At 37.4% G+C, this 25,568-nt stretch overlaps 7 protein-coding genes across 7 annotated transcripts; 5 read left to right on the top strand and 2 right to left on the bottom strand.

Annotated features, from left to right (window-relative positions):
* Nucleotides 1-250: 250 nt before the first annotated feature.
* On the top strand, nucleotides 251-2,887 carry Cbr-cash-1 (the record flags this gene model as incomplete). The annotated part of the gene is made up of 9 exons (XM_002637049.1): nucleotides 251-307; nucleotides 359-466; nucleotides 513-699; nucleotides 745-923; nucleotides 976-1,028; nucleotides 1,084-1,516; nucleotides 1,583-1,931; nucleotides 2,159-2,709; nucleotides 2,759-2,887. 9 exons carry the CDS (start codon nucleotides 251-253, stop codon nucleotides 2,885-2,887), a joined length of 2,046 nt encoding a protein of 681 aa, XP_002637095.1.
* Nucleotides 2,888-6,466: 3,579 nt separating this feature from the next.
* Cbr-sri-20 lies at nucleotides 6,467-9,239 on the top strand (the record flags this gene model as incomplete). The annotated part of the gene is made up of 6 exons (XM_045237627.1): nucleotides 6,467-6,652; nucleotides 6,702-6,830; nucleotides 7,129-7,347; nucleotides 7,397-7,709; nucleotides 7,756-7,870; nucleotides 9,131-9,239. The coding sequence occupies 6 exons, from the start codon at nucleotides 6,467-6,469 to the stop codon at nucleotides 9,237-9,239; spliced, it is 1,071 nt and encodes a 356-aa protein (XP_045094007.1).
* Nucleotides 9,240-10,193: 954 nt separating this feature from the next.
* On the top strand, nucleotides 10,194-12,105 carry CBG09596 (the record flags this gene model as incomplete). Its single annotated transcript, XM_002637051.1, has 8 exons — nucleotides 10,194-10,340; nucleotides 10,390-10,617; nucleotides 10,663-11,004; nucleotides 11,271-11,479; nucleotides 11,529-11,609; nucleotides 11,658-11,768; nucleotides 11,812-11,965; nucleotides 12,013-12,105. 8 exons carry the CDS (start codon nucleotides 10,194-10,196, stop codon nucleotides 12,103-12,105), a joined length of 1,365 nt encoding a protein of 454 aa, XP_002637097.1.
* A 192-nt stretch (nucleotides 12,106-12,297) lies between these two features.
* On the bottom strand, nucleotides 12,298-14,147 carry Cbr-ugt-33 (the record flags this gene model as incomplete). The annotated part of the gene is made up of 7 exons (XM_002637052.1): nucleotides 12,298-12,571; nucleotides 12,618-12,840; nucleotides 12,888-13,024; nucleotides 13,073-13,305; nucleotides 13,351-13,490; nucleotides 13,534-13,644; nucleotides 13,697-14,147. 7 exons carry the CDS (start codon nucleotides 14,145-14,147, stop codon nucleotides 12,298-12,300), a joined length of 1,569 nt encoding a protein of 522 aa, XP_002637098.1.
* Nucleotides 14,148-14,360: 213 nt separating this feature from the next.
* Cbr-aqp-5 lies at nucleotides 14,361-15,491 on the bottom strand (the record flags this gene model as incomplete). The annotated part of the gene is made up of 5 exons (XM_002637053.2): nucleotides 14,361-14,565; nucleotides 14,614-14,669; nucleotides 14,713-15,224; nucleotides 15,268-15,406; nucleotides 15,453-15,491. The coding sequence occupies 5 exons, from the start codon at nucleotides 15,489-15,491 to the stop codon at nucleotides 14,361-14,363; spliced, it is 951 nt and encodes a 316-aa protein (XP_002637099.2).
* A 1,569-nt stretch (nucleotides 15,492-17,060) lies between these two features.
* Nucleotides 17,061-20,421, top strand: Cbr-ncx-5 (the record flags this gene model as incomplete). Its single annotated transcript, XM_002637054.2, has 10 exons — nucleotides 17,061-17,187; nucleotides 17,399-17,503; nucleotides 18,327-18,493; nucleotides 18,540-18,666; nucleotides 18,724-18,890; nucleotides 18,942-19,359; nucleotides 19,407-19,612; nucleotides 19,660-19,797; nucleotides 19,846-20,167; nucleotides 20,216-20,421. The coding sequence occupies 10 exons, from the start codon at nucleotides 17,061-17,063 to the stop codon at nucleotides 20,419-20,421; spliced, it is 1,983 nt and encodes a 660-aa protein (XP_002637100.2).
* A 1,855-nt stretch (nucleotides 20,422-22,276) lies between these two features.
* CBG09600 lies at nucleotides 22,277-25,310 on the top strand (the record flags this gene model as incomplete). Its single annotated transcript, XM_045237626.1, has 9 exons — nucleotides 22,277-22,362; nucleotides 22,736-23,099; nucleotides 23,145-23,506; nucleotides 23,536-23,633; nucleotides 23,715-23,871; nucleotides 23,917-24,459; nucleotides 24,532-24,695; nucleotides 24,746-24,984; nucleotides 25,032-25,310. The coding sequence occupies 9 exons, from the start codon at nucleotides 22,277-22,279 to the stop codon at nucleotides 25,308-25,310; spliced, it is 2,292 nt and encodes a 763-aa protein (XP_045094006.1).
* Between the last annotated feature and the right edge of the window lie 258 nt (nucleotides 25,311-25,568).

The following is a 25,568-nucleotide window of genomic DNA, read 5'->3' as shown; positions in this document are numbered from 1 at the left end:
TTTTATAACTCTCTCTTGGCACGGCGCTATTCTTCTTTATCAACTCTTCAATATTGATAATGAATAGGAAGCGTATTCACAATTTCATAGAAACATTGACTGTTGCAACCCTTTTTCAAATTTTTTCTCTTTACATCTGTTTCGCAACGAATCGATCTCAGAAGAATATTTAAATCGTTGATTCCAGCTCTTGCACTCACTTCATTAATCAAAATTACCCGAAATAAGATCTGAATTCGGGTAATTTAGAATGGAGGACTCCGGTCAACTGCCAAATGCACAAAATGAGAAAACAGAGGAGGAAACAGTGAGTTCTAGCATACTTCATTAATTGAAACTTATACCAAATATTTTAAAGAATCGCTCCCAATACACAATGTCGGGTATATTGCACTTTATACAACATGAGTGGACAAAAAACGAATTAGATCGAACCAGGTGGGAAGCTGAACGAGCTGAAATGCAGGTATTCTTTTAAACATCGTTTTTGTACCTATCAAAATAAATTGCAGGCTCGTATTGCTTTTCTACAAGGAGAGCGAAAAGGTCAAGAAAACCTGAAACAAGACCTCGTCCGTCGTATCAAAATGTTAGAATTCTGCCTGAAACAAGAAAGGGCGAAAAACTATCGGCTAACACACAACGGTGAAGAACCCCCTTCGTTTGATGAGTCGGCAAATGAAAACTCTGCTCCAAGCGGTAAATTATATAGTTATTTTTCTTCAAAACATCAAGTTATTGCAGATAACAGTCACCTTTCGGCAGATCTTGACGCCTACATTAATGATGCTGGAGAAGCAGGAGGTAGTTTCCGTCAAGGAAGATTACTTTTGAAACGGTATCTCGAAGAAATCGGGTACAGCGAGCACATCATGGACGTTCGTTCATTTAGAGTGAAAAATCTTCTTGGATTATTACCACAGGTTAGTAAAGAATCCTTTCGCACACCAAAAACGTTTTGTTTCGAACTTTCAGACGGATCTTCCATCTAGTGAACGGTTAAACGGCAGAAAAGAAAAGAGTGACAGGTAAATTTCTGGAGGTCATAAAAAGCAGACTTTCATTTTCCTATAGTGATTGCAGTGATTCTGAAGATGGTCATGATGATGCAGCTCTTGATGCTGACGCCTCCAAAGCGTTCGAAGAATTTGACTTTCTCAACAGCATGGATGTGAAAGAAAAAGGATCAGATGCAGACGACTGGACTGGCAAAGGGGCATCGTATGAAAAGCTGATAAAACAATACAAAGATGATCCAAAAGTGAAACGGCGTTCACGGACATCAACGGAAGAGTCTGATGAGAAGACGAGCAGTGAAGTTCACAAGAACTTGGAGACCGATGTGCCGCCTGGCATCAAATCAGCAATCGACGCTTCCGCCCAACAAGAGTTACCCACACGGAGACAAGGAAGGCGCAGTGCCAACTTTGGCTACGGAAACGGAAACGAGCTTGATGTTGCTCTCGGTATGCAAGAAAACGAGAATATGGACATCAAGGATGAGTTCAAAGACGATGTAAGTTGGATTCGCTAAATGTTGGAATTCGCTAAAAACAATCACTATTTATAACAGTATTTTCAGGATGATGATACAAATCTGCCGCCTGTAAAATGGAACATCAAAGTGACACTTCGTTCTCATTTGGATACCATACACGCAATGCAGTTCCATCCAGTCGAGCCTGTTCTCTTCACGGCATCTGAAGATGGACTGATCAAACTATGGAACCTTGATCAGAAGAAAGAAGATAAACATAATAGTGGCGGCGGTACAGAACTGGAACCAGTTTACACTTTCCGTGGTCACAAGGGAGCAGTGCTTTGCTTAGTTCTATCTCCGACCGGAGACCATCTATATACAGGCGGACAAGATGGTAACATCTGCTGTTTCAACGTGCCTTCTTCCAACGGAGATCCATTTGACTCCTATGGTAAGTCAATAATATATTAGTTTTGTTTTAGATAACAAAATATACTTTTCTTGAAGTGCTGGGGTGAACATTAAGTTTCTTTTTTTCAAGTCATCAGGTGTTGTGTGAAAAGAATATTACTCCAAATGGTATTTATAAACACAAAATTTATAGTGCAAGTTGAAAAAAAAAAAAATAAATTGACCTTGGCTCTGTTCGTATGAGATTACTGAATACGTAATTTTCAGATCCACGGGTTCTTAGTGAAACTCTTACCGGTCACACAGATGCTATCTGGTCCGTCGCTTATCACTCGTCGAACAGTCGTCTCGTGTCTGCAAGTTCTGACTCAACAATTCGTTTATGGGAACCAGGAAATGGAGAGCCACTAATCAGAACAATTGGAGCTCCACAGCCTGGTATGATTCCAACTTCTGTCGACTTCGTTTCCACAGAAACTTCCCATTTACTTGCTGCCTACACACAATGTTACGCTCAAATCATCGATATTGACACTGGTAGCACTGTGATGGTCTTTGATTTTGGACCTAAAGTTGTTGGAACACCAACGATGAACAAAATTGTGAGCCATCCAACAATGCCGCTAACTCTTATTGGTGGAGAAGATCGGACAATTCGATATTTCGACAACACAACAGGAGCGATACTCAGTGAATCATTGGCTCACGTCGAAGGAGTATCTTCATTAGCAATTGATCCAAACGGGCTATATCTTCTGTCAGGAAGTCACGACGGAAGTATCAGGATGTGGAATATGGAGAGAAAGTCTTGTCTTCAGGTAAAATTATGTTCAAAAGATCTTTTCATTACCGTTCTTTTTATTTCAGGAAATATCTGCTCACCGGAAGAAGAATGACGCAGCAGTAACGTCTGTTGCTTTCCATCCCTCAAGATCTCTTATCGGATCTGCTGGAGCCGACTCTCTCGCCAAGGTCTACGTGTCAGGAAGCAATTAGATCGTGTTAAATTTCTTTTATTGATTCCCAGTTCATTTTCAACCGATTGTTTCCGAAAGTATAATAGGAATTCGCCAGTTTATTTTCCTGTTTTGTGCCCAACCACTACCCACATTTCCACAATTTAACTGCTCTGCATTATCCCTATTGTAGATAACCAAAATTCCCCCACAATTCCCACGTAAATCTAATTTTTAGCCCCTATTCCTACTGAATTTTTTGAGCCTTAATTGGAAGGAGGAACACCGGTCGAACACGCTTGTGAGCTTCTAAATTTACCGAGCAATGTAAATAGCACTCTGACAGTCATCTTAGCGTTTAGATCGACATTTGTCAGATTTCCTTAGCTATTGAGTTTTTCCCTCCTTTTAAGATTTATAGCTAGGTATTAATGATAGGACCGACATTGAAACTTATGAAATTAATTTTTACTGATATCAGAAAACAAAAATGGTTGTTAAGTTTCTTTACAGCTCTAGACATGTGTTCCGACTTTCCATTTCCTTTTGTCTTAATATTCTGCGCCATGTTCTGTTCTCTCGGCTACACATACTCCCAAAAGCCTAGTTTTAATCGATCGTAACCCACCGAAATCTAAATACAGATCGTAAGTTCTCATGCTCGTCTACTTCATAAAACCCATCCATTTGACTCTTTTTCATCCTTTCTCTTCCTTTTTTCTCGGTCGATAGACTATTGTTCAATTCGTGGACTGTATCATAAACAACCGAGACTTTCTTCTTTTTGCTACACATCGAAAATACAGATTTTCTAAGAAAACAACCTTCGCCAAATCCTTTTTTTTTTTGACTTGCGGGTTGTTTTGGGAATTTTTTAAACCTGAAGATCACAGAACCTCAAAGCGACACAATTTCTTTTTTTTCCCACAATGTTACGCTGGCGTACAGATTAAGCCGAGATTATGACTTGAACTTACAAGAACTTGCTAGGTGCAGTGCATCTTGAGACCAACTGAGCAAGAAAAATATTCAACCTATCCGGGACGTCAGAACGAGCGGTTGACATGGATTAAGTTGAAAGAAGAAAAGAGTCTTCTGAAGTATTGTTCCTAATATGACAAATAATAGTTAGATCAAAACAAAATTAGAAGAAGAATGTAAGGTAAAGTGAAAAGATTTTGATCATGTGTCCAATAATAAGAAGCATAAGGCGGGTTTATTCCTTGCCAGTATGTTACAGTACCAGACAAAAACCTTCATAATTTTTGATTTTAACAAGGACTCTACACTTTTTGGAATTTCATTTTTTGGGTTTCCGTGTTACAGTAAGTATCTGAAACAAATAAAATCGCCCTATAAGTTGAACTGCAAACCTTGTTTTAGATTAAGGCCCTTTTTCAAAACGGAAACTCTGAAAATCAGAAAGTTTTTGATTCGAGTTTTTAAATTAGGCTTTTCCTGGCACCAAGTTTACAGCAAAAAAAAGCATACTTGCAAAATCTCGGGCCGGCCCGGGGTATTTACGGACGTTGATTTTTTGAACTTTTTTTCAAAAATATTGAAATTTTTTCAAAAATTTAAACAAAAACGATCGATTTTTTGACTACTTTTTACTTTGTAATTTTGGTTAATAATGTACCATTTTTCTTTTTAATTCAAAAAAAAATTACCCGAATTTTCGTTAGAAATTTTTCAACTGTGGCCGAGAAAATTCGTCGACCGGCCCGTCCCGGCCTTTTGCAACTATGAAAAAAAGCTTTTGCGCGGTATTGTATGATACAGACAATGCATAATCTCAGTTTCTTGTTATTATTGAACGAAATCTTTTAGTGGTACAAATGACAAGTGAAAGGGAATTCGAAGAATATTGTCAATTCAAAAAAAAGCAGATTCTTTTCCAATAATCAACTATGCAAATGATGTTGTTGATTGTGCTCTTTGTTATTTATTTTCAATGATTAACCCATTTTCAGTAACCCAATTTTCCATGAACATGGAGGTTCTTTATTTCAATGACTCATGATTTTTTCCTGGCGTTTCATAAATTTCCGAGACAAACTTTAACAAGAATATTCGTTTTACACATGAATAGTTAAAATCCGTTGATGATTCAATGATGTTTTCCTGAACCTTCGAAACTGTTCTTTGTTCAGAATGCACTGAACTAGAAGGATTTAGTCAGAATTGTAGTTGTCGTGGAGCATCATGTCATGCTGAAACTAAAAAGAATAAGGAAGAAGAAAGTTTGAAGATTAGTCTACCTGACGCATTTGGGTTCAGTGTACTTAACAATGTATGTATCTTTAGCTAGTTCTTTGAATTCAGTTTTGCAGTATCAACAACTACGATTCGGTGATTTATCAATTTTTTAAGTGATCGTTCATGTATTTTTCGTAAAAAAGGAACTGGAGTTGTATCGTTTTATCGTCAGTCGTTTTCCTTTTTTTTTGTATTCGAGCCAATTTCCGTTATTGTCTGATAAAAACAGATTAATTTTCATTTGCTTTCAGTTTTCCACCGCTTCTCCTATATGTAATTGAAAATGCGGATGCGGAACTAATTTTTTAGCATCCTTGTGTTTTACCTAATTCTTTTTTATGATTTCAAACAGTCTTTCCCAAAAAAAAGTAAATTTGGAATTTGACTATTTAATAACGTAATTTTTCGAAGAAAACTACAGCTCATGAAAATTTCCAGGAGATTACTGTAGTTTCCAGTTCTCTTGCAAATTCGGGAAACTGTTGAGAATTATTTGAAAATAAAGATAAATCCAAAATGTGTCCTGTGGTCGATAAAATGGAACAGAACTGTGGAAAAAGAAAGTTACCGTACACAGTTTAATAGAACGCCCCAAACCATCTTTAAGTCCATTCATCTCGGTTACCATGAAAGATTGCGGAAAGTGGTGAACTGAGAAAATGTTTTTCATAATATGATAAGCATTTTTCCAGTTGATCACTTTTTGATATCTCTTACAGGGAATGAGATATGTGCGTTTAAATGTGAAAGTTAGGGGAGGTGTTCTTTTAGAGTGTGTAACCGGAATCTGAGAAACATTCTGTAAAACGATTTCTTTCCTTTTTCCACATTTCTGACGTCGTATTCATAAACATTTATCTAGAAGTATATTTTTTAATTCGAAAAATCAACGGAATTATTTACCGGAAGAAAAATTGGACCATGAGAATGTACTGAAATTGTTCTTTTTCCTAAATCACTTTTCTGTTTTTAAAACAGGAGAACTGCTTCTGAACTATCAATTCTCACACACAAAAAATGAAAAATATTTGTTTTCGAACAGTGTAACTTGAATTTCTAGCTCTATTCATTCCTGCAATTTTCGAATTTATATTTCTAAATTATCGTTCGAATTTCAGCATCATTTGACGATTTCAAACTTTTACAATTTTGATAAAGCCCGACTTCCAAGAGTTTCCTTTTTTCGTTGAATGATAATTCTATTATTTCATTCGAGACTCGAAACTCCGCCCACTTTCTCTAGAAGTAGACACCGAGTTCTCATAGCTTCTGCCCAAATCGCATTCTTTCTTGCTTCCCCCCTTAACTCCGCCCCTATTTATTATAAAAGTCATATAATTTGAAAACAAATTCTTGTAATATGTTCACAGAAGAACAACTCATGACGTTCTCGTATACTGTCGATTTCGGTGAGCCCGAATGGTTGAAGATTTATTACCATGGAATATCAATTGTATCCACAATTATCTCATTTTTCTCAATGTATGTCATATTGTTTCAAAGTGGAAAAATGGACGGATACAGATATTATTTGTTCTACATGCAGGTTAGTTCAATTGCTCACAAACGTCGTATTATGTATTTCATTTTTCCAGTTTGCCGGCTGGATGATGGATCTTCATATATCCACATTAATGCAATTCATCCCATTATTCCCAGTATTCGGTGGATACTGTACTGGAGTTTTGACTCAATTCTTTGGAATTGATGACTCTTTCCAAACAGTAAGTTTGGTTCAATGGTTTTTGTTGTGACAATCAGAATAAAGACCAAAACTAAAAATCAGTTCTTTGTGGCTTTATAAACCGTTGGAAAAACACCAGAGAATCATTTTTTGATATTGCTAACCACAAAAAATATTTTTAAATATTTTTTTTGATAATACGAACACCGGCATACAAATTACAGGAAACAACCACTACAGTTTTTACATTGTAAAATAATAAATACATCGTGGACGGTAATTGCTCACCTCACCTAGTTCTTCATATTGGGACATGTTGACTAATTGTTTTTTTTCAGACATACACCGCCTTCACAATCTGTCTGGTAGCAAGTGCCTTAAACAGTTGTTTTGTTCGAAAACATCAAGCTATATCCAAAATATCATCAAAATATCTTTTAAATGACATCCCATACATTATCGTCATTTTTCTTCTCAATTTCTATCCAGTTGTTGCCGCAACATTGCTCTATTTGAGTATGCTTTCAAAGGAAAATCAAGTGATTCTTGTCAAAGAGGTCATCCCTTTCTATAAATATCTCAAAATCTTAAATTTCTGATCTTCAGGTCTACCCAAATCTTGTTGATAACTTTGCTCATCTTTCGAACTACGTAGTCTTTGACTCCAATATTTGGGCGATTATCTTCTTTGCTTTTATATTCTTCGGATGTACATATACCTTGATTCTCATCGTCACCACCACATATTCAATGTTCAAAACTTTAGAAGATAACAGAAAACATATCAGTTCTTCCAACTACGCAAAGCATCGAGCAACGCTAAGAAGTCTTCTGGCTCAATTTGCCACGTGTTTTCTGATTGTTGGACCTGCTTCGATATTCTCCCTTCTGGTGGTGATTCGTTACGAACACAGTCAAGGTTGGCCTCAAAAATAGAATCGAAAATCAACGAAACAATTTTCCAGTGGCTACACATTGGATTATTGTTGCTCTCACTCTTCATTCAAGTGCAAATGCGATTGTGATGATTATCACTTATCCTCCATATAGAAATTTTGTGATGTTATGGAAACCAAACAGGTCAGATTTGGAACAACTTGTGATCATCCTATCATTCAAAGTTATTTTCAGATCGTTCCGTTTCTCCAAAACACAGCGGTCAGTAGATATGAATACCAGAATACACACGGAGAGAAGTTTTGCTGTAACCATGACCTCATCAAGATCCTGATTTCTTCTCATCAAGATCCTGATTTCTCCTCATCAAGATTCTGATATTATTTTTTACCTCAACAGTGTTCATAATAAAGTATCCCGTTTTACCCCATTCTACACTCAATGGATCTTTTTGTTGGAAATATCAAAAGGGTCAAAATCTAAAGAATGCAAAACGTCTATTATCAAAAATCTTGTATCAGTCTACCAGTTTTTAATATCTTATACAGGGACCGAGATAAATTGGCTCAAAGTTGAAAGGAACTCTTCTCTCGAGATGTCAGGAACTCTTCTCTCGAGATTTTAGTCTGGATGAACTGAACCGGAGAACGTACTGTGGTACATGTCTGCGATAATTTCTGGAGAGAATTGAAACTACAAAAAAAATGAGAAGAACGTCAAGATCACTAAGTTCATTGGAACAAATCAGAAATGCATGGAAGACAAATCCATTGAACTGAACATCATCTGATTCTTCAAATATTGAAAAACGTAATCCCCGGAAATTTTTTTTTCTGTTTTCAGAGTGAACTGAGGGAACTGACAACTTTCGAGTTTTTGAGCTTCAGTTGTTTAGAAGTTGGAATTTTTCCAAGCTATAAGATTACAGAACTTGAGAATTCCACAATTTCTAAGTTTTCGACCTTGGGAATTCCCGAATCTTGGAATCTGTGAGTTAGAGTAACTTCAAATTCTGAATTTCACCTCTTCAGTTTTGGAATTCTAACCTTTGGTTTTAGGAACTTTCGAATTCCCGACGAAAATTAAATAACTTTTCATTTTCTGAATTTTTGGATTTCGAATATTCGAACTTCCCAAATTCTGGAGTTTTAAGTTTTCTAAAGTCTGAGAGAGAGAGAGAGAGAGAGAGAGAGAGAGAGAGAGAGAGAGAGAGAGAGTTTCTAAATTTCTAAGTTTTGAACTTTTTGAGAATCTGAGATTTACCGAATTTTTCGAAATTTTCGAAATTTCCAAATTTCTGAATTCTCCAAATTTCTAAATTTTCAAATTTTCAAATTTCTGGATTCTTTTAAATTGGAGAGAAAATAACTTTTTTCCTGGAGATCTGAAGAGAAAGTTTTTGTTGTCAAAAACAGATGAGATAAATACATAAACAAGTTTCAGATGCCGTTCCTCTACAATCGGACTCCCAATCTGTTGCGAATTCAACTCTCCACGTCACAACTTTCTCTCCGATCAAGAACTTTTCCGTGTTGCTAGAATACTTACCTAATAAAGAAACTGATCTGATTGATATCTACAAAAACTGTTTGTCCCTTCTATCTTTCCCTTTATAAACCGTTCTGTGATCCGTCAGATAACAAGCCAACGATGACAATTAAATAAGCCATTTATCGAGGAATACTTGGAGAGAGACGGGATAAAACAAGATTTGATACCGAAAAATTGATCATGTCCTGGTCTGCAAATCTCCCTTCTTTGCCACAGTACAGTTCACATTTTGTGTTTGTGCCCGAGTAATACGGTAACTGAACTCACATCCCACCCATTTGATCTCTCACACAGAACAAATCACTCACAGACCAACTACCTTTTGTTTATATTTGTAAAATGTTGCGAAGTAATAACGGAAATAGTAATTTGAAAGATTAAGTTGTTAATCTGTGAATTGAAGATTACTGTACCACTTGAACCGGCTATAAATACAATAGCCACTTTTGAAAGAGATCACATCTGAACTGCTGAACTGAATATGCGAAGACACAAAATTTCCAAAACTTTGTTGTTTTATAATCCTTTTTAGTTCGTGTCCTCGATAGTTACAAGTAGTTATCCCTGGTAAATAAAGTTTAGAGATATCCGTTCCCATCAATTTTCATTTTTTAATATCTCCTGATTTTCGAGCAGACCTCACTATAACTGTAGTTTGTGACAGAAAACCCATTTGATCTCTTTCACAGAACTAAATCAAAACCTTCCGAACTTTGTCCTCAACGCGGTATTCTTCGTATTCGATAGTTTTTAGCAGTTCAGAAAAAATATAATAAATCAAACACTGTCAGGTTTAATGTTTCGATGACTTTTGAGATACATCATTGATCACGCTTATCTATAAAAATCTTCTTCTCTTGCAGATTTTTCACCTAATTGTAAAACTCTCTATTCACAATTTTCTGAACTTGGAATCACTTAAATGTTTTCCCAAAACCGAATTTCCAGACACAAAATGTCCTGCTGGGGGAACTATTACCGGTGTCTTATTCTATTCGTTGCCTTTTTATGCCTGACGTCCATATGTTCAAATTACATTATCATTAATTTCTCATTCATTTGTATGCAAGAAGATCTCACTGACTTTGTAGTTGTTAATGGGGTTGGTTTGGTACTATCTGAAGACAGCAGGACGATTTAATGAACTTCAGACCAAAACAAACATTTATACCTACGACGGTGACCATAAAAAGTATATCATGTGGGCAGTGGGTGCTGGAACAGTACTTGGCACTGTGCCAACAAACTGGCTCGTCGTGAAGTTTGGAGCCAAGTGGACATTTTTAGTCGCTGGATTGATTTCTGCTGCTTCAACAGCATTGATTCCTTTAGCGGCAAAATACGATTATTATCTTCTCCTTTTTCTTCGATTCGTACAGGTATAGTCGGCATCCACTTATTTTAAAGTTTTCCAATTTTTTCAGGGTTTTGCCTATTCTACTGATTTCGCAGCAATCGGAATCATAACAGTTCGATGGGCTCCACTCAACGAAGTTGCATTGTTCCTGGCCATTCTGACTTGTTTCACGGGAGCTGCTTCTATCATAACTAACTCAGTCACTGGATTTATCTGTGAAAGTTCTTTCGGATGGAAGTATGCATACTATCTACACGCATTCGTAGGACTTATTTTGTTTGCATTATGGGCTGCATTTTACATTGATGATCCACAAGATTCGAAAAGAGTATCCGATAGAGAGTTAACGGGAATTCACAAGAATAAATCGGCTGCTCATTTGGACAAAAAATCAGACATTCCTTATACGGTAAGCAAATACCCAACAACACTGGTTACATTAAAGTACCGTAAAACCTCTAATAGAACGACACCCGGATCGTCCACTTTGAGCCTATATATCTCATTTTCTGTGAAAAATATCAAAAAGTGGCTAACTAGTAAAATGTTGCTGATATCCTGATAAACATTTTACTAGTTAACCACTTTTTGATATCTTTTAAAAGAAGTGAGATATATAGGCTCAAAGTGAACGATCCGGGTGTCGTTCTATTAGAGGTTTTACGGTATGTTCAGAAACTCTTCACAAGTCCTGTTGTTCTTATTATTTGGCTGAATGCATTCTTCGAGATGTCTGCTGTGATCTTTTTCACCACATATTTACCTATTTATTTTCACCAAGTACTCGGGTTTTCAATTCAACAAACTGGAGTCATTGTGGCAATTATTCTAGGTGTTAATATACCTCTTCGGCTTGCATCAGCTACGTTCAGCGATCGAATCACGTGAGTCAAGATGAGATTTACAGAAGTCTATTGAATCAGAAAATTTCAGATTTTTGACCGAGAAAACTAAAATCATAATTTTCAATTCGATATCAGTGGGACTTTCTGGTCTTCTGTTAGCGTGCACTGCGTAAGTAAAATCTGAAATTTTAGATGATCCAGACACAAATATTTTCAGATTTATTCCATCGGAATTCAATGTCGAAATCTGCTGGTATTTTGTTGGGATAATGATGTGCATTTCAGTGAATTGTGGTGGATTTTATAAATGTGCTGCTCTCCATGCCAGGTATTCTAATTTCTTCTGTGATCTACAAAACGCTCAGTTTCAGACAACATGCTCACATTGTAATTGCTGCAATTCAATTCACAAAATGCCTGGCACTTTTCACTGGTCCCACATTGGTCGCATTTTATGTCAAAGTGGAATCAAACCAATCACAGTGGATTCCAGTTTATCTATGTCTTGGCCTTTCGATGTTTGCTGTATGTTGTTTGGCAATTCAAAGTTTCAAAAAAGTTAAAAATTTCAGGCCAACTTGATTTCCGTATTTGTGTTCACCGATGAGCCAGCAAAATGGACAGATAAATATGCGGAAGTGCCTTTAGAAGAAGCAAAATGTTGAAATTGTTTTAGCTAGTGCAAGTTCAACCTTACCTCTGTGAAGTATTCTTCCGGATGCTTCACCATCAGAAAAAAACCTCTATGAGTGTTGACTTGTTGTCTTCGTATGAAAATGAATTGTTTTTATTTTGAATGTGAAATCTGTTCTAGACATCAACCCGTTTATTTTTACACTAATGCACCGAGGTTTTAATTACTCTACTTTCAGTTTTGGTCTTAAACATTGACGTAGTACCCATCGTGCTATCACAAAAAATAATGCTAGTACAAGAAAAACAATAGAACCGACGAATACGATAATGTCAATCATGTAAAATGAAATGTATGACATTTTGCGAGAAATTGGGTCAAGATTTGGAAGTTCTCCGTATTTGGCTCCGAACTCTGCATGTTTTACAAGAAGATCATGAGGGGATACGGGCTGGTCTTGAAGTTGTTGAGCTAGACGTTCAGCGTTGATTTTATATCTGAAAAGATTCGAAGTTCACTAGAACAAATATGTTATAAACAAACCTCTCTTCCGTCAAAATAGTTTTGATTGCTGATCTCAACTTATCGAAATTACTCAAATCATATTTTGATAAAGTAATAGACCCGTTGTGTCTTTCCAAAGTTTTTGAGTTTCTCAATTGGTCTGCGAAAACGGGAATAAGAACTGCAGGTTTTCCCATATAGCTAAATTCAGTTACACTTCCCAGACCAGCATGAGTTATGAAAGCGGAGAGACGGGGATCGGCTGAAAAAAACAATGCTCAGATTTAAAAATTTTGAAAAAGAGCAAACCAAGAAGAGCAGTTTGTGGAACCCATTTTGAAAAGTGGAGATTAGGAAGGTTCTTGGAAAAACTGACATCGTCTTCTTCGTATTTCCAAATGAACGTTACATCTGGTAATGATGCGATGACTCGCACGATTGTCTGTCTGGAATTGTTTTTTTCAATTTCGGATATGTTTCAAAAGAATTTGCACTTGTAAATCGTTGGCATGTCTTTGGAGAAAATCATCGAGCCAAACGAAATTAACACATTCTTCTTATTCTTATCCAAAATTTGGTTGTACTCTTCGGATATCTTTTCTTGTTTCATTTGGGTCGCATTTACTGATATTCCTCCGATCATAACTGTTTTTGTCAGAAGTGCACGTGGGTAATCCAGGTACGGATTTCCATTCATGAACAGGAAAGGAGAGCGGGCAGTCATATCCTGAAAGTGAAATTAATTTTTGAGAATTCAGAGTCAAAAGTTTACAGCAATATCTATCAGTCGCTCAGGATTTTTAAAAGAGGCCATGGGTGGTGGGTGAACGAATAAATTGAAAAATACATCTCCAATCGTATTCTGAAGACGTTCCGAGAAAGTCATATCGTCTCCGAAAGAAGAAATCATGCCTGGAAAACAAATAATCGTTTACAGAAGCTTGACAACGCTCACTTGGCATAACAGTCGGAGAAGAAGGTTCTCCAATTAATCTGCTCATAAATGGATGATGGGTCATCGACAACGATGGAAACAAAGCTTTGATTTCGAGATATTCAGCAATTGCTAAAATTAGAAACTTATTTTTCTTCTACATAACTCGATCTCGAACACTTACGGTAGGATGTTGCACATAGGAACTCAAACACCATGGCATCGAATTTCCGATTCTTTAGTTCATCCAGAACCGAAAGATCATTTTTCAAATCTTCATAAAGCTGCTGAAACATTCTTGTGAATGCTTTGATGGCTGGAACAAACTGTATCGCTGTTGCATCTTTAGACCAAAACTTTGAATAATCTGAAGTGACTCCAAGAGATTCCAACTTTTTACTTGGCTGAATGTAGACGATATCTCTTGTAGATTCCAGATACTTGACGTTTTCGTATTTTCTTAGAATAATTGGAGCTAGAAAAGTAACATTGTGTCCAGCGTCCGATATAGTATCCGCAATTTTAGCAAGGAATTTATGATGACTGTGAGCATAAAGCGGGCAAAATACGAGAAAATTGAATGAAGAGGCTGATCCGACCAGAATCAAGAGTATTGAAAACAATGCGATTTTCATTTCGAGTATTGGTAGAGGTACATCGGTGTCTCGTTATCACTTTCATTTTATACTAATAAAATGCTTTTCTGACTTGATAGTTGATAACTGAAAAATCACAAAAAACCCCCGTCTAGTTGGTTAGACACAATGTAGTTTTGGGTGTAGTGAAATTGTAGTGTGATAAGATAACAACCATTTTATGATCAAAATATGACACAGGCAATACACAAATCATGGAATGAGGCGATCGTTTTTTGAGAGGAGCAGTTTGTAGCCAAGCACGGCGATTGTGGAGCCAAGATAGGGTCCCGCCCAATAAATATAGTGGTAAGTCCAAAATTTAGAAGGGAGAGAAGATGTTGATAGAACAATTTCAGCTACAACGTTTGGAGACAATGCACGAACTGGATTCATAGCAGTGCCAGTGATTGAGGCCCTGAAATTCTGGATAGAATAGTAAAAATTGTTCTCGGTCCTGTCTTACGTTGCAAAGATATTGACGATAACCATCAATCCAAGGTACAGAGGAGTTGCTTCCGTCTGAAATAAGAATGTTCTTATTTCATCAATTTTCTGCACTAACCGGCTCACTATCCACCACTAGCATGAGAATGACAGTTACGAAGAAGTAAGTGGTAATTGTTTCACTCATCAATCCCTCCCACCATTCATGATTAACTCCTAAATGAGTTATTCCAGATGATGTTGCAGATAGTTGGGTCGTCAGAAGAATCGTCTTCTCATAAGTTGAGTTATGAACTTTATCGTATCCATACTCAACACCTTGCGATGGAAGAGTGTATCGGATACTGGAATAATTCTCCCAAACAAGAAAGTCTCGCTTTCTTTGCAAGCATGCAGATAAAAGATTTCCACAGAAACCTCCAAAGAATTGAGATGCCATGTAGAATGGGAGTGCGAGTGGTGGTAGTTTCTGACACAAAACCATCGCCCAGGAAACGACTGGATTTAAGTGAGCGCCACTGATTTTCCCAAAAACTGCAATCACGACAATTGTTGCGAAGCCATGGGTCAATGCTGCATGACTAAGACCAACAGGTTGACTGATATCATATACATTAGCTTGCATGGTTCCTGAAATAACAAAATAAGGGTTTGCAGAGCTTAAAAAAATTACCGCTGAAAATAAAAATAAAAGTTCCTAGGAATTCAGCGTAGCATCTGCTAATGAGTGAATATGGTCTTGCTCGATCTGCTTTCTGATTATTTGTGCTTATGGCTCCTTGAATAGACGATATGAAGCTTTTTCGTCGATGCTGAAAACATACAAATATTTTAGAAAACTGATTTTGTGGAACTTACTCCAATTGGAACATCATTGTTTAGCGGTGGGGGAGTCATGAGAAATCGGGAAGAGTGGAACAAAAAATGTAAAATGAAAAGTCCTTTCCTACTTTTGATGAGTGTTGAGTTACCAGCGGACGAAGCGAGGGTTCCGGTAACTTGAGAATTGTAGATTGCCCCCATTTTTGCTTTTTTCATCTTTTTGCAATGAAAAATTATGTAATGTAATACTTGAAAATGGAAAAAAGGTTCAAAAACCGGAAGCATGACCGAACATGATACTGTTGAAGAGAAATGAACATGTCAGATAAAAGGAAGTAAAAGAAAGCGAAGAGAAGGAGGAAGAAAAATGTTTTTAAGTTCAAAGGAAATGAAGGAATTTAAATCTACAAAAACTTATGGAAAATATTCAAAACAAAGATCATGAAAAACAAAAAATGTTTTGAAATTTCTTGATTTGGCCCGTTGCGAATATGGTAAAATCAAGAAAAATACGTTTGTTAGGATGATTCATGTGACACACAACGACGTAAATGTCTATAAAATTTTTGAAGAAGAGATTTAAACGATTCGTTCCGGAAGTCGTATGAAGCGTAGGAGAGAAGCGTAATTTACTAATGTAGACATTAGTTTCCGAAGTAGAAGTTGTGTTCGATAATTCCCATTTTTTCCAGAAATTATCTTTCTGGTAGTCCATCGCTACATTCTTGTCTTGTTAATTCCGAATATGCAGAATCTTTTCGATAAAAATCTTTTCATTTTTTACATTCTCATTAATCAAATGCACATCCCCAAATCCATGGTGCTCTCTCAACTTGTCAACTCATTCCATCTCGATCCTCCTGACTCGTTTCCATCGGTCAAGATGACAGATTTCCCATCTCATTTCAGCTCCCCATCGTGTATTCTCTACTCACACGTTTCCCATCAAAATCCACTACCACCACCACTTTTCTTGTTCTTCTCCTTCTTTTTTTCGCCCGATTTCGATGTCTTCAAATGGGACGAGTCAGCCGAAAAAAAGATATCAGTTGAGAGACGAGAAGTCATCCGGTGGCTCGTCTCTGCGGCCTCCTCGACAAGCTTGCTCACATCCTGCCGTGGCCATTTTCAAATGCAATATTCATATCATATCAATCGTGTCTTCCTTCTTCTTCTTTTTCTCCATCTCCTTCTTCAACTATCCCCTTCTTCTTCCTTCTCCTTAACTTCCATCAATATTCGACAAAGTTTGCTCTCAAATATTTCACCACACCTGATCCCAGACCTGGACCTAGAATGATAGAGTCGTCTGGAACGACTTGTTAGTTCAAATTCCACTCACATGTCCTGTTTATTTTTCTCTCTCTCTCCAAAAGATCTAACTCAAGAGATAAATTCCTAGTTTTGAGTCGCTCATCTTTTCACGTCATCCATCTTCTCGAAGTTCCCCAAATTTTTTGAACTGCCCATCAATCATAAAATCAATAAATCCTTCTAGATTTCGTCGTATGACTACGCTTGAATTATCGCTTCTCACTTTTCTTCGTCATCCCTCCTCACTTTCTTATTCTTTACCCACCCCCCTTCATTTTATTTCAGGGCCGGCTCCTCAAAATCCGGAATGTGAGTTGAGTGTTCCAAAAGATGCAGAGCTTACATCGTCGGACGCTGTATTCCGCTTCAAATCGACGTCTACGGACCCAGATTGCCGTTATTCTCCTTGCTGGAGCACTATTCTTCCTTATTGTTCTACTTCCCTTTATCAAAACTGGTTGGTTTGAATCTTCAAACTCTTTTTATGACTATTTTCCACCTCCCAAACACCAAATCAACGAAGGAGCCTAATGTGGAATTTAGCCCCTTAGCTCAGAGTCAATTCTCCCAATATTGCGCATTTATACCGGAAGGAAATCAGCTTTCCTTTAATGACACATGACTCGTGTCCCAAATATTCTTTATTTGATTTTCAACGAATGTTCCAGATATTCCTAACGATATCTTGTCAGTGGATGAAAATGGAAGGTTGCGAAGAACACGACGATCCGTGGAGTACGAATTTGACGATTGTCGGCCAAGAATTCAAACGAGTGAGTACAAAAAGAGTTGAGAAGTGATGGGTGAAAGGGTCATGAATAATTTAGAAGGAAACGTCTTTTGAAAATGAGAACATTTTTAGAACAAGTGGCCATTAAAGTATGACGACAGAACAACACTTGTTGTTGAATACGACCATTTACAATTAAAGTTTTTTTGAGCATTTCTGCCATGCTGCCTACGTGACAAGTGTCCTGTCAAATATGTTGGATTTGGGACCCAGGCGCAGGATCCAAGAGTACATTTGTTCAGAGGGTACATAGGGTCTTGGGGTGTAAGACATTTTAGCCTATAATTTTGAGCAAGAAGCAGAATAGTCTGTTTAAAAAAGTTTGTTTTTTTCGTCCTTTCACATATACCACAAAATTTCATGTACCCTTGAAACCAAAGTACCCTAACGAAGAACTAGATGTACCTTTTTCTGATGTACGTTTTGATACTGGACCCAATTGCTAGGCAACATTCCCACCTTAGGAACGGTTGAAAACGCATCCTATATCTTATTCAAAACTCGTCCAACTTTTGCTATCATACTTGCCCAAACCAAGTCAAGGATTCCCACATCGTTACAATTCCCCCAAATTACAAGGGAGCTGTAAATCCAGTCCGAACAAATTTTTATATAAAAATAATTTCACATGAATGCTGAAAAGACAGTAGTTCCGGAATAAGTTGGCTAATGCTCGCTGAAGAATGCATGCACCATTTCTGAATAGTCATAAACAATTCATGTGCAGATTTTCTTGAGGAAAAGAAGTATCCATCACGTCACTTTCATCTGAAATCCAACATTTGAACACGTTCATCCTTTTTTAGCTTCAAATGGAAATTCATCTCAATTTCCCGCCGACTTCTTCTCTCTTGAAACTCGTCGTCGCGGAGGCGTTATCGTTCACATCGCCCTTCTGATCTACATGTTCGTGGCGCTTGCCGTTGTTTGTGACGAATTTTTCGTACCATCCTTGTCAGTTATTACTGAAGTGGTCAGTTGATCTTACTTTCAGGAACTATCTAACATCAAATATTTAGCTCTCGATATCAGATGACGTGGCTGGCGCAACATTCATGGCTGCCGGTGGGTCGGCTCCAGAATTTTTCACTTCACTCTTTGGAGTTTTCGTTGCGCAGGATAATGTGGGGGTTGGAACTATTGTAGGTAAGTACTAAAATAAACAAATATTAGGAGAATAGAACCCTCAATCAATTTTCTCAGGATCTGCCACATTCAACATCTTATGTGTTCTCGCTTTCTGTACACTTTTCTCTCGTCAAGTTTTGCATCTCACCTGGTGGCCTTTATTCCGTGACATGTCTTTTTATACACTGTCCCTTTTTCTTCTTTTGATATTTTTTGGAGACGAAGTCATCAAGTGGCATGAGGTGATTACATCGCATTTTAATGTACAAACCTCTGTAATTTCATAATTTCAGGCTTTAATAATGTTCTCCATTTACATTGCATATGGGTTCTTCATGAAATTCAATGGGTTCCTGGAGTTGAAAACTAAGCAATTCTTGTTTCGTAAAGTAGGAATCGGGAGTGAAGTTGTCCCAACAACTTCTGTAGAAGCGGCAGCTGGATGCACACCCCGAAGTCCCCATTCTCTGGGAGCACAAGGACCTCGAAGAAGTTTTCCCATGATTCACGGAGGACAGGAAGTCAGAAAAAGTATTGCTCAATTGGTAATTGGGGATGAGGACGATACTACTTCGTCTTCTTCGTCGTCAGAATCGGAGAGATCTATCAAACTGAAGCCAGTTGCCAATGGTGTTCCAGAGATTCGGCAAAACGGGAGAACTATCATGGTGAAGCCAGCTAATGACCCGGACTCGGCTTTCAATAATCAGAGTAATTCGAAACCCGTTTTAGAATTTTATGAGTGAGAATTATTCTAGATAGCATCACAACTAGTGTTCCTCCAATCGACTTTGGTGAGAGCCATATTATTGTCATCAATAATAACAACAACAATAAACGCAAAAATGGAAACAATGGAACTACTCATTTGACTCCAGTTGAAACAGTTAATCCATCGTCAAACGGACATCTTGAAGTTTTTCAGCCAAACGGAAACCCTGTTCCACCAATTGCACTGGATAATGTATACGGAAATAGTTGATTCTCCATTATTCAAAATGTATTTTTCAGCTTTCCGTGGCTTCTTCGACAGCTGAAAAACCATTGGATCTTTCTTGGCCAGAAGCCAATCATAAAAAAATCATTTACTTGTTCCTGGCCCCTATCACTTTTCCACTGGCTTATACTCTTCCTGATGTTCGAAAACCGGTAAGACTGACATAATTACTTTTTTCCCAACAAAAATTTGTCTTGCAGAAGCTTCGTAAATTCTTCGCCATCACATTTATTGGAGCGATTCTCTGGATTGCTGCCTACTCGTATTTGATGGTTTGGTGGGCCAATACGATTGGAGAAACATTCGGAATTCCAACCGAGATTATGGGATTGACTATTTTGGCAGCTGGTACCAGTATCCCCGATCTGATCACGAGTGTCATTGTCGCTAGAAAAGGGCTAGGCGACATGGCTGTATCCTCTTCAATCGGTTCTAATCTCTTCGATGTTTGTGTTGGTCTACCGATTCCTTGGCTTATCCATTTTCTGATTGGAGTTTTCAAATCAGAGCCAACTCAAAATAGTAAGACCTCGTACTCATCTGAATAAATCAGAAATTATTATTTTTCAGTTTCCGTGACTTCAAATGGTCTCGTCTGCTCTCTCGGATTACTATTCGCAATGCTGATTGTATTACTGACTTGTGTCGCTATTTCCAGATGGAAAATGGATAAATTCTTTGGGCTGTTAATGATTTTCTCGTACTGTGGTTTCTGTATGCTCTGTATTCTTCTTGAAACTGGACATTTGAAATGTCCCCTTAGAAACAGTTGTTAATCCTCTGAAGTAGATATTTCTCGAACATTCCAACCAATTTTCATATGTTACCCGGTTTTCAATATGCTTCCCCGTTTTTTCCAGACATTCATGAAAGTATCTTAAAAATTCCTACATGACTTTTTCCAATACATGACGTTTTCCAAAATCTTCCATTATTTTTTATTCAAAAATAGTAGATGTTATTACAAAAATATTGCCAAAACATGTGTGTCTGTCTGATTCCTTCCCGCTGAATAAACATAATGATAATACTTTTCTCTATTCTCTTCCATGTTTCGAAAAACAAAAAGAAACAGAAATTTACTAGACCACACCCAAAATATTTCTCCGGACACTTTCTGGTCAGGTCCAAAAAATTCAAAGTTACACAGAAGAAGTTCAAAGAGATCGAGAGACTCAGAACGAGTATTGTGTTGGAACTGACTTAATGCGTGGGAGAATACCATTTGCCTCCCTCTTCCGATTCTTTCGGTCACAACTCGTGTCCATTTTGTGTAATTTGAACCCTCTCCATCTCTTTTTTCTCTTCGCTATGACACTGATGTCTATTACCTTATAGCGCCTGCTTATTTGTTAAACTAGAGAGTGTATTGTGTGTATGTGTACAAAAAGAAAAGAATCTTATCAACTTATCACCAATCATTTGTAACACCACATCACACATAAATGCTCCAAGGATAGACCCTAAAAAAGGCAGTCCTTGCCTATTTATTTCAGTCACAAAAACTGTTTTTTCAATTCTTTTTCGAATCTTCTTTCCAAGCTCATCTATTGGAAACTCTTCAAACGATTATTTTTCTTCATTGTCGTTATCTTATCGTGTGGAGAGAAACTGCTCTTCGCAACAATTTTGGTGGTATACACAAAATGTTTATGGCCACCGTTTTATGGTGGCCTCTAGAACAAAATTTTGTGTCATCGAGGATCCGCTTGTGCCGTTTCGATAGGGTAACTCCCAAACTTCACGGGTAACTCCCACATCAGCTCCGATTAGGCCCCAAACCTCTCCCCAGAATTACCTGAGTATACAAGCACTAAGCCGGTTGATTCTTATTAAAGCTTGTAGAGCTTGCCGAGCTCTATCATCTGGTATGTTGTTTTGCCCACAATTTCAATTTTATCATCCGACCCGTCGACCAATATGAAAGAAATTGCTTTTTGTTTTATTTTATAAGAATTGATCACAAATGGTATTCCATAAACCTCCGCACTTTTCAAATCTGAAAATTGCATCAATGTTCAGAACTTTTGAACCTATTGTTTCTAGTTCAACCATTGAGAAAACTGATAATAGTTACGTTTATGTTTCGCGTATAAAACTGCTATCTGAAACTTTTTCGAGCCACACTTTTTTTTTCAGTTTTCACATAGAAACTAAATGTTAGTAGGCTTTCCGATTTCGCTAGATATCCAAACGAATCATTTTAAGCTCCATGCGTTCATACTAGATTGAAAGTGAATTATTGGTTCCCCTTTTCCAAATTAAATCAAAAGGAACATATAATTTGTTTAGGAGGGGCTTTTGGCTAAAGTATAAAACCCGACATCCTTTTTGAAAAACTTTAAAGTTGTGAGATTTCCTTTGTCTTATTCTCTTGAATCTAGATTTTCAGTGATGCTTATTGCAACATTCATTAGGTCAATACATCTTACTTTGTTTGCTATCTGTGTACTATTGTTTTTCTTTTCTCTTTCTCTATTTCCGATTGGTTAGACTCTCTTCGTCAGTTAGTACAAGTCGGAACACGTCTGTACTTGTTATTTGCTCGATGTCTGCATACTTTTCTTTTCAGTTCATCGAACTCATCGAAACGGCCCTCCAGAAGCCGGAGAATCAGATTCTGGAGTCGAAATGGCCATTTCAAAAATAAAATGGTTCTTTATTGTATTTGGTACGGTTTATTTTTTGGAATCAATCGGAGGATTTTATATGACAAGGTGGGTTTTGTTTTACTGATTTTGCGTTTTTCGATTTGTGTCAATCAGAACTTTTGAACCCATTTTTTTCTTATCGAAAAGAGATTTTTGTGAGGGCATTCAACAATAATAATAATAATAATAGGTTCTCAACTGACGATTATGCCTTCAGTTTTTCAGTCGTATGATAGAATATGATAACGGACACAAAACATGAAGTTTTCTGTGACTGGAGTGGATCTTTAAAGTTTAATTCGTGGTTGTAAATTGGAAATGGACAAATAATGAGTTTCCGAAATGGCGTATTTAGTATATAAAATTTTGGATAGGAACACAGAAAAAGGACTTAAACAAAAAATACTCTAAAATGATGCAACAAAAAAAAGATTTTCAGTGCAGTTGTATTCATCGAAAAACAATTTCAAATACCATCTCGTTTGAGTGGAACAATGGTATCAGCTGGTGACTTTGCCTACATTCCAGTCGTCATTTTCACAAGTTATTTCGGTGGAAAAGGAAATCGTGCTCGATGGATTGGAGCCGGCTGTATTCTGATTTCAATCGCCAACTTTATGATTGCCAGTAGTAATTTCTTGTTCCCAGTAGAACACGCGAATGTAACTACACATATTCCAAGTGCATTGGCTCATCAGATTGATAGGAATCTAGTGAATGGAGGTTTCAACTACACAGAGCATCAGTGGCTAGAGCAACTTCATCCATTAATTGATCCAGAGAACAAAGTTGTCATGAATTATGTAAGAAAAAAAAAGTTTTTTATTTATTTCGACCATAATATTTAGATAGGAGATGAAAAGTCGGACCTTCTTCAAAAATACATAGAATACTGTCATTATCATAAAGGGTCAGACATTTGTGCGAGACTCGAAAAGGAAATTGCTCAAAAGTTCCCAATGACTGATGCCAAAATGTCAAACGTCCGTGCCATGGTTGCCCTCCCTTACGGATTCTGTCATTCCATGCTCAATTTTGTACGATCTCAACACTATGCATGCAAGAAAGATCAATCAACATTGGGTCCATTTATGATGATTTTTGGAGGTCTTCTGGTTCTTGGAGTCGGACGAACTATGCCATTTTCTCTTGGGCTTCCACTGATGGACGATAATGTTAAAAAACAGAATCTTCCACTTTATTTTTGTTAGTTATTTCGCTTTCGGACAAGTATCGAAGTTCTTTTTTAGCATTCATGTTCTTCGTCAAAATTCTTGGTCCAGTCATTGGTCTTCTTGTTGGAGGGCAGTTGAACAAGTTGTATGTGGATTTCAATCGTCAGTTATTCTTCATTTTTAGTTACTAATGGAAACCAATAGGGTAACTAATACATTTTTAGCTACCCTATTGGTTTCCAGCTCCTCAAGGACTGACACCTCTGGACCCGATGTGGATCGGGTGCTGGTGGCTTGGATTCCTGATCTTTGGTACTCTTCTCTTTGGTCCATCGGTCGTTCTCTATTTCTTCCCATCTGACGATCTTGATATAAATGCTCCAGACGAGTTAGATGACGAGTGAGTCATAAAAATAAAAAAGATTCGAGAAATCTTTGTATTCAGAGGTAATGTGAAACAACGCAAGCGTCTGAATCTGGTGGATCGCCACATCAAAAAAGATGAGCAAGGAAATGCACTGATGCCAGAAACTGTTAAGGATAAAGTTAACGACTTCAAGGAAACAATCACAAATCTTATGAAAAATAAAATCTTCGTCGGTGCAATGTTCGGAAGAATCATTGACGTTTTGGCTTTCAAGGGATATTTTGTTTTTCAAGCGAAATACTTGGAACTTCAGTTCGGAGTTCCACAATACCGAATTCAGAGATACATTGCCAGTACTGGAATTGTCGGATTTGCATGCGGAGTTATGCTCGGAAGTGTTTCAATGAAATATTTCAAACTGCAAGGAAGAAAAGCAGCTGCTTGGGTCGCAGTCTGCAGTTTGGTTGCTGCTCTCATTTCATTTGCTAATGGAACCGTTGGATGTAAATCAGTTATTGGTCAAATCGGGGATCAAATAAAATTGAATGGACCAGTGTTTGATGGATGTAGAGATGATTGTATGTGTGAAAATGTTCCGTTGTATCCTGTATGTGATGTGAAGTGAGTGATTTCTTGTATTTCAAAACTGCTAATTCCTCTCTCAAAACTCCTAATTTAAACATTTGATTTCAGTGGAAATGCTCACTACTCTCCATGTCATGCCGGATGCGCAATGGGATGGAAAAACTACAGTATCTTTGACAATGCGAAGGCAAATGTGGACACGCTGATCTTCGAAAACTGTGCATGTGTCGAGAATAAAGTAAAGGAAGTCAGCAGATCGTACTGTAGAACTGGTTTGTTTCTTTTCATCGAGAACCCACACCAATCTAGACCTTTGTTTCAGATGAATGTGAAGAAAGATTCGGACGATTCTTCATGCATCAAGCATTTGGAGCAATCTTCGGTGGTCTCGGGGTGGTTCCAGGAATGTTGATTGTCCTGAGAGCAGTTCCCCCAGAGCATCGAAGTGTTTCTCTGGGATTCAATGGATTCCTTGTCAGTCTTCTGGCAACACTTCCATCTCCTATCATTTGGGGTAAAATCATTGATATGTCGTGTCTTCTTTGGCAAAAAGCATGCGACGCATCTGGATCATGTTCGGTTTATGACACTGATGAGTTAAGAGTCAGGTTCGTTTCTTCTATTCAGATTCGGTTTTGGAAATTGACTTTTTCAGACTGCACGTCATCTATGGGTGTCTTCGAATCTTCTCTCTCATATCTGACGTTTGGGTATGGTACTGGGCAAGTGGACTCAAACTGATTGAAGAGGAAACACCAGAAGAAAAAGAAAAAGAAGAAGCAGAGAAATTGAATCCAAAACGAAAGGAAAGTTTTAAAGAAGCTGCAGAGAAAGTGGAGAAAACTGCATACGAGTTGGATCAATTGATTGATCAACGAGGATCTTAATCAATGAGAAAATATTATTTATTCAGAAATACCCAATTTTAATTCTAGTGATCGTCCCCTTTCTCATATCTCATATTGTGCCTTGTTATGTGTTGTGTTCTCTCCTTTTCGTATCATTTTTTGTTGTTAGTAGCGGGTAAACTCTACTAGTCTGAACAACGACTTCATTTCATAAAATTATATTGATATGAAAAACGGAAAAAAATAGTAAAGCTGAGATTTGGGGGGAATTTAAAGAAACAGGAACGGATTCGATTT

The sequence above is a fragment of the Caenorhabditis briggsae genome (assembly GCF_000004555.2).
Source record: "Caenorhabditis briggsae complete genome, chrV, whole genome shotgun sequence".
NCBI lineage: Eukaryota > Metazoa > Nematoda > Chromadorea > Rhabditida > Rhabditidae > Caenorhabditis > Caenorhabditis briggsae.
Note: the sequence above shows the minus strand (reverse complement) of the source record. Positions and strands in the feature narration are given on the sequence as shown.